Here is a 7951-nt window from a genome sequence, read left to right on the forward strand (position 1 = left end):
TTAAATTCTGTTTTTTGTTTTGTTTTTATCTTTTGACACTGGGTCTCATTATGTAGTCTAGGTTCACCTTGAACTCACAATTGGTGTGCAACCCAGGCTGGCCTCAAACTCTTGTCAATACTCCTGCCTTAGCCTCCAAAGTGCTGGGATAGTGGATACACCACCATGCCCAGCTTGAAGTCTCTTACTGGGAGAACAGTAGTAAGGACCGGGGATTGAACTCAGGCCCTTGGGCTTGCCAAGGAAGAGCTTATTCTACTGAGCCATCTCCCCGGCCCCCCAATAAGGAAATTTAGAAGCCTCTTGTGTTGCCTTTGCTCTAGGACCTCGAGAACTGAGGCGGCAGCTCTGGGTTGCAGATTCTCTGGTGGGGCAGCCCAAGGTCCAGCCTGATCCAAATGGTGGATCCATGGGCCTTCATTCTAGGATTGCGGTAGTCACGCAGCCCGCTGCCATCTTGTTACTGGGATCTGTTGAGAAATAGACTTGCTGTTTCTTTCCAGTACGAGGGCCAGCATTTACCAACCTGAAGATTGGTGTGGGACACCGGCTGGATGTCCAGGCTTCAGGCGTGCTCGGTAGGTGATGCGGGCAGCCTTGGGGAAAGATGGGGATGCTGCCAGCTACCTTCTACCAGTGCCCACGTTTCCTCATTACTACCCCATGTCTCTGATTATTAGGGAATTACGGGACAGTGGTCACAGTGGCCCACTTTTATCAATTCCTGCATTTGACATGTGGTTCAAGACCCTTTGAGACAGGGTCTTGCTTTTGTCCAGGCTGGCCCTGAACTCACTTTGTAGCCCAGGTGGCTTGGACTCCTGGCAATCCTCCTGCCTCAGCCTCCTGAGTGCCAGGCTTATGGCATATGCAACCTTACGAGGTGGGTATTCTGTGGTTCTGTGGATGAAGAAAACAAGGTTGCAGGAGCCTGGCCTGGGTCCGTGTCATGGAGGGTGAATGTCTGTTCTCCAGTGGGCACAACATCAGCCCTTCGTGATGCAGCCGGGTGGGTGACTCACCTTTCTGGCCAGAGTCTGAATACTGGCCAAGCTGGAGACACAGGCCTCTGAGTCGTGAGCTGTTTGTGTCCCAGGGTCAAGAGGAGCCACACCCCCACCCTCAGCAGTGGTGGTCCCCTTGTCTTGCTTCTAGAACTGAGCTGGCAGACATGACCTCATGTCCCCTCACTGTTCTTCAGGAGTGAGAATGGAGTACATCCTTCTCTCCTTCAACCCGAGGGACACACAGACTGGGAGAGGCAGGAAGTGGCCACAGCGGCCCCTGTTTGCTAAGCCCTTTCTCTATGCTGACCTCAGCCTGTGCACTGCCTCCTTCCATCTGCTTGATACCTGTGGGCGTCAGGCGGTGTACGTACCCCAGCTTATTGACAGGTGGGTAATGCTCAAAGCCGTCAGGTTTGACTGCTGCCAGGCGTGGTGGTGCACGCTTGTAATTCCAGCACTGGGGAGGGTGAGGCAGGAAGATTGAAGCAAGTTGAAGGTCAGCCTGGGCTGCATGGCAAAACCCTGCCGTAAAAAAAAAAAAAGCAGGGGGCCGGGGAGATGGTTCAGTGGAATAAGTGCTTCCCTGGCACGCCCAAGGGCCTGAGTTCAGTCCCCGGTTCCAAAAAAAAAAAAAAAAATGTGCAGTGCTGTGGGACTTGGCCATCCCTTCCCTTCTGAGTACATCAGAAACCCCTGGGAAACTTGCCAAGGACCCCAGGCCCCTCGGCCACTGTGAGGTGGATTGTGTATGTGCAGGCAGCACCTAGAAACCTGCCCCCCACCCCACCTGAGCTGTGTTCTGGGGGCGGGTTGGGTAGGAATGGCTTGAAAGAGGGTGCCAGATGAGGTGGCTGCCTTTCAGTGCTCGCCGTGGGACATAGACGCAGACTCCTCACTGACCTGTATGACGCTCACCTCACCAAGGTACGGGGCCTGGCACAGCTGCCGTCCCTTAGCTCTTTCCAGGGCTTGATAGCGAGGGCCTGACACTGAGCTTGGCTATTGGCAAGCTTATCTTACAGTCGCTCCCAAGGGACACTGTGGTAATGACAGTAACCCCTGGCGTTAGTACACACCATCTCCTCTGCCAGCACCGCACACGCGCACCGCACACGCGTTCCTTTGGGGCAGGCGTTCCACTTCCGGTGCTGACCATCCCACTTGACAGATGAGAGAGCTGAGGTTCAGAGAGATACTTCACTGCCCAGTTCACGGAGCCTTTAGGCTTTAAGGGCTGGGGTTTGACACCAGTCAGGACCATAGCAGGGTCTGATGACAGCACCCTGTTGTCTCCCCAAAGATGAGACGCGCAAGTCACTGTCCAGCCCGTGGGGAGCTTCTCTTGGAGCTGGAGCCAGGGATCTAGCACCTGAAAGTGCACGTGTGAAGGTCACAGACTTTGGATTTTACACCTAGCATGAGGGCTGGTGTGTCGCCCAGTGATGACATGTGCCCTGGGTTCTATCCCCAGCACCCACCAAAAACAGAGCCCTCGAGCTTCTGCCCACAGCCGGGTGTCCCTGGAACGTGCTTCCAAAGCAAGCACAAGCCAAGGTCGGGATGGGTCCCAGCACTGTGCTGCCGTTTCCTTTTCTCTGAAATGGGAGTGCAGACAGTGTCTTCCCCCCGTAGGGCTGTGCCAAAGATGAGATGAATGACTTCGTGTGACATGCTTAGCACAGTCCCCTGGCCACCGTACATGCTCAGTAAATGTCCTTGTCCTCACTCTTCCTTGTGGAACCAGTAGCCAGGTGTGAGAGTTACAGGAAAGGGAGTTCCTGAAGCACAGAGGCAGAGGGCTTGACATGGGCAGCGGGGCACCTTTACCTGGAAGAGAGAGACGTGGAGGTGGGGTGGCTGCAGGGTGACTGTCACCACATTTGCAGGTGGGCCCATGCAACAGTGCTGTGAGATTGGCCCTGTCCCTGTCTCCAGGTCCCAGAAGAGAACTAGGGTACAGAGAGAGCTCCTGAGGCCCCTAGCAGGGCTCGGAGCTCCCCAGGGAGCACGAGGGTCCCCACCCACTCTCCAGCTCCGACCTTCTTAGTGCCATGCCTTGGAGCAGAGTCACTGAGCAGTTCCTCTCCTCCCGGTCCTCGCAGGCTTACACTGTGCGTGGCCTGCTTGGCAAAGCCACAGATGACTTCCAGGAGTTTGGGCGGCTGGTGGAGAAGACGACATACGGTGAGAGCGCCAGCCCTGCGTGGGCTGCCCCTGGGCTCCTCACGCTACCTGGCCACACTGGCGCCAGCTCAGTAGCTCTGACTCTCCTGCCAAGCTCAGGCTGGGGCCTTGGCCTCTGCACCTGTCTCCCAGAATGCCCTGCACTCACCTTGCTGCCTGCCTCAATGTCCCCTCTTCCAGGGAAGTGTAGCCACAGGCTTAGGCTGGATGGATGCTCGGAATGGAAACCAGCTAATGATAGTGATTACCTAGTTAGCATGTGTGTGCCCACCCACCTCAGCCAGGAGAACAGGGACTGTGAGATTCCCTCAGGGTGCACGAGTAGCAGAGCCCAGGATGTCCCCAACAGATTAGATGCGGATGGTTGGGTGGCTGGCTGATGGAAGACAGATGGATCATTATTCTTTTTTTTTTCATTATTCCTTTTTACATTGTAGTTCAGGCTGGCCTTGAACTCACCTTGCAGCCCAAGCTGGCCTCGAGCTAGCAACGATCCTCCTGTCTCAGTCTCAGCCTCAGGTTGTGCCACCATGCCTTGGCTGGTTTTTTTTTTGAGAGGGAGTCTCACCGTGTAGTTCAGGTTGGTCTTAAACTCACTTTGCAGCCCAGGCTTGCCTAGAACTTACGATACTCCTGCCTCAGCCTCCTGAGTGCTGGGTTATTACATGCAGCTGGATTGTTCAGTCTTCACTTCTCACCAGCCCCACATTTCTCTTGCATATGTTCCTTTGACAGGTGGTCCTTAGCACCAGCCATGCACCAAGCACTGAGAAGATGTGTGGTAAATCACTGGAGTTCCTTGCCTCAGTGAACTCGGCCTACCACACAGATGTACATGCGTGTGCACGCGCACCCGTCTTGTGTGGGGAGAGGTGGGGGTTGTTGCTCATTTTTAAAAGATGATCTGTGAGTCAGTTACATAACTAAGCCATAGGGTAAAAGTCCAAGACCATTGGGCACTAGGAAGAGAGCCAGACACGGTAGGAGACGAGCCAGGGGCAGAAGGCAGCCTGATCCAGGAGGGCTTCCTGCAGGAGGCAGCATTTGAGTTTGGCTGTTAGGCTGGAAGGAGGCAGAGGCAGGCATGTTCCAAGGAAGACGATAGTGTTAAATGCAGCCAAGGGGAGGATGGTGAGGGCTGTGCCTGTCCAGGTTGGCGAGCTCCCTCTCGCTACACCTGCTCCCTTGAACCAGAAGTTGGCACCTGCCACAGCTGGGCATCAGGACCTGAACTTCCAGGCAGATCGTGGAAGACCCCAGCCTTGGCTTTGGCAGTTGCTTTGTAGGACCAGGGGACAGAGCCACTCACGCCCTCACGTCTCCTAGCAGCCTGTGTCTGCATGGGGCTGGTGCTGGTGTCCTTTGAAGAGTCCCTGCCGTGGAATGTCGGGCAAGTTACAGTAGGTCTTTCCTCCAGAGCACTTGGGTTACTTACAGGTGTGTGCTTCCATGCCTGACAGAGAAGAAAGTATTCTTTTGTATTTAGTACAGGGTCTACAGGGTGTCACTACACAGATGGGACTTGTAGTGATCCTCCTGTTTACAGCCTCCCAAATGCTGGGATTATAGGCGCGCCACCACACCCAGTCTCAGTCGCCATCTCAGCCTGTCCTGAGGGCAGGGCCAGCCTGGCAAGGCATGGCACGACACAGCACAGCACACCAGGGATTGAACCCTGGTTCCTGCATCTGCCAAAACAGGCGCTTTAATCTTTTTTTTTTTTTTTTTTTCAGAACCGGGGATTGAACTCATGCCTTTGTGCTTGCCAGAGAAGTGCTTATTCCATTGAGCCATCTCCCCGGCCCCCGAGGCACTTTAATCTGATGAGCTATCTGGCTGACCTAAAGAAAGTATTCTTTTTTTTTTTTCGGTGGAACCGGGGATTGAACTCAGGCCCTTGCACTTGCCAGGGAAGCGCTTATTCCACTGAGCCATCTCCCGGCCCCTGAAGAAAGTATTCCTAACTTGCAACCTGCAGTCTGGATGACTTTAACAGGCTTTTCAAGCTCTGGAGAATTCAGAATATTAAATTTCTATGTATTTTGCTAAGAAGAGTGTAGAATTTTCATAGACTTTCCGGGGCACGGGAAGATGGCTCAGTGGAATAAGAGCTTCCCTGGCAAGCGCAAGGGCCTGAGTTCAATCCCTGGTTCCACCAAAAATAAAATAAAATAAATAAAGGATGACTAGAGAATTGAATTCTCTAGAAATTAAAAAAAAAAAAAAAAAAAGACTTTCCGAGAGCTGGGCATGGTGGAATACACCTGTAATCCCAGCACTGGGGCTGAAAATTGAGGCAGGAGGCTCAGTGTTTCAAAGTCAACTTGGGCAACCAAGCAAGACCTGTCTCAAAATTTAAAAGAAAAAGGAGAGACTAGAAAGGGGAAAGCAGTTGCCTAGGCTTTTCTGAACACTACCATTCCCTGCAAAGCGCGACTGGTGCTTTGGTGGATTCTGCACGCAGGGCTGGTGTGGCAGAAGGAGTCGCCCGGGTTTTGTCGCCTGTCTCCTGCAGACACCTTACACTGCCTATACCTTCGCCTTTCTAGACCACGTGACCAGAGCGAAGCTGGAGCGGATTCTCTCTGTCATCCAAGGCTCCCACCAGAAGGCCCTTGTGACGTGAGTGGCCCTGGGCAGGTGCTGGGACATCAGGACTGTTGGCGTCCTGTTCTCAGAAATGACAACTGCGAGGGACCCCCTGTTGCTCCCGGGGCACACAGGAATGTCCTGTATGCCAGCCTGGGGGGCATAGACGTTCCAGAGGAACCTGGGTTCTAGTGGGGAGGAAGCCACGCACTGAACACACAAGGTCATTTTGAAGGGCAGTCCAGACCAGCGGGGGGCCTTCCTCATCCTGAGAGCGGGGGCTGCTGCCAGCCTGTGTAACCCAGCGTCAGCAGCCTGGTCCTGGCGCAGCCCTTGCCCGCTGTGTGCCTCACTTTCCTTGTCTATAAGTTGGACAGAATCCCAGCCTTAGGGCTGGGCATGGTGGCACATGCCTGTCACCTGAGCACTCTGGAGGCTGAGGCAGGAGGATGGCCGTGAGCGCAAGGCCAGCCTGGCCTGCATAGTGAGACCTTGCCTTGAAAAAAGATAAAAGGAGGATTCTTCAAAGATGGCTGGAGGAGCAGCCAGGGCAGTCATCCTCACCCACTGGGGCAGCAAGGGTGGGCAGGGCTGTGACGCAGCTCCCTGCTCCGTCCCACCCACCACCCACTGTGTCCTGTGGTTTCCAGGTACTCCAACCTGGACCTGCAGTCGCAGGAGGCCTATGAGATGGCGGTGAGAGGATTGATCCGGCCCATGAACAAATCCCCGATGCTCATCTGCGGCATCCGATGCCTGCACTTTGCACCTCCGGAGTTCCTCTTAGGTGGGTCCCCGGAGATGGAGCCACGAGGAGCATGGCCCAGAAGCTGTGGCAGGGGCTGCTGGGATTTGGCTCTGCTGTGGCCCTGCTCCCTGCTGCCAAGGCTGCAGATGCCAGCTCCTCTTGCCCAGGCTGCTGTCAGGTTGCACTGTGGAGCTTGACTTCGGCACAAAACTCAGGCCTGGTGGCTCATTTCCCATCTGCAGCGACTCCCATCACATGTTCCGGGCTCCCTACACCCTGTCCTTCCCAGGGCTGCCCCCAGGATCCCTGGTTCGTGACTTTGGTCCTGTCTACAAGGGTTCCTTTTCTAAAGTGCTAGTGCCATCTAAGCACCTTCCATAAATGGAGACTTTAATTCTTTGTGGCCCATTTTACAGATGAGCAGACTGAGTTCCAGCAGCACTTCCGTGCATTCCCCCAGGGGTCTTTTCATAGGCAGGTTGTAATCCAGGAGGTGCAGGTCAGAGCCTGAGATCTTGCAGTGACCCCCACCCCACCGTGGCAACAGACCCTAGAGAGGAGGCCACCGTTGAGAGGTGTCCTGGGGTGTGGGACCCTGAGGCTGTTCCTGAGTGTCATGTACACCTGTGTGTCCTGGCAGAGGTGCAGTGCATGCACGAGACGCAGCAGCAGCTCCGGAAACTAGTGCACGAGATCGGCCTGGAGCTCAGGACCACTGCCGTCTGCTCCCAAGTTCGACGCACTCGCGACGGCCCCTTCACGCTGGATGATGCCCTCCTGAGGACCCAGTGGAACCTGCATAGCATCCAGGATGCCATCCGGGCTGCGGCCCCCCGGGTGGCGGCGGAGCTCGAGAAGAGCCTGAGACCACTGTCTGGCACGCAGCCCCTCCCCGGTCCTGCTGAGCCTCAGGGCTCCGCACACCCGAGCTCTGCCTCGGGGCTGGAGCCCTGAGGGCCGGGCAGCTGGTGGGGCTGTGGGCAGATTAAGGTAAAAGCTCAGCATTTAGGAGCTAGAACTAAATGTGCAGGAAACAAGTACAGGGAACGTAGCAAATCCCAAGAATCTAGGAGGCTGAGTGCCAAGGATCATGAATTTGACCCAGCCTGGGCAATTGAGCAAGACCTTGTCTTACAATAGAAAGTATTAAAAGAAGGGCTGGGGATGTAGCTCAAAGTAAAGGTTTGAAATTTCACACCCCTGGGACTGGGAAGATAGCTCAGTGGACTAAAGCGCCTGCTTAGGCAAGAGCTGGGACTGAGGTTCAGTCCCCAGTGCCACATGCCACATGACATACCCCCAGGGTGGACTGAGCCAGAGTCTGGACATAGTGGCCTGCACCTGTAATCCCAGCACTGGGGAGGCTGGAAGCAGGAAGATCGTGGTCTGTGCTGCGTAGTGATATTCTGCAACAGCCAAATAC

The 7951-nt window shown here is 54.9% G+C and overlaps 1 protein-coding gene across 2 annotated transcripts in view; it reads left to right on the forward strand.

Annotated features, from left to right (window-relative positions):
* Trub2 (TruB pseudouridine synthase family member 2) overlaps positions 1-7801 on the forward strand; it is a 9942-nt gene extending 2141 nt beyond the window's left edge. Inside the window, exons 3-8 of one of the 2 annotated variants that reach the window (XM_004640581.2) lie at positions 504-578; positions 1870-1931; positions 3110-3191; positions 5741-5813; positions 6431-6567; positions 7169-7801. In XM_004640581.2, the coding sequence (XP_004640638.1) occupies positions 504-578; positions 1870-1931; positions 3110-3191; positions 5741-5813; positions 6431-6567; positions 7169-7482 (743 nt within the window). In that variant the 3' untranslated portion in view covers positions 7483-7801. The remainder of the gene's footprint in view (positions 1-503; positions 579-1869; positions 1932-3109; positions 3192-5740; positions 5814-6430; positions 6568-7168) is intronic. The other variant, XM_023700286.1, reaches the window with a different exon arrangement.
* Positions 7802-7951: the final 150 nt, after the last annotated feature.

This window comes from Octodon degus, unplaced genomic scaffold (genome assembly GCF_000260255.1).
Source record: "Octodon degus isolate 3935 unplaced genomic scaffold, OctDeg1.0 scaffold00123, whole genome shotgun sequence".
NCBI lineage: Eukaryota > Metazoa > Chordata > Mammalia > Rodentia > Octodontidae > Octodon > Octodon degus.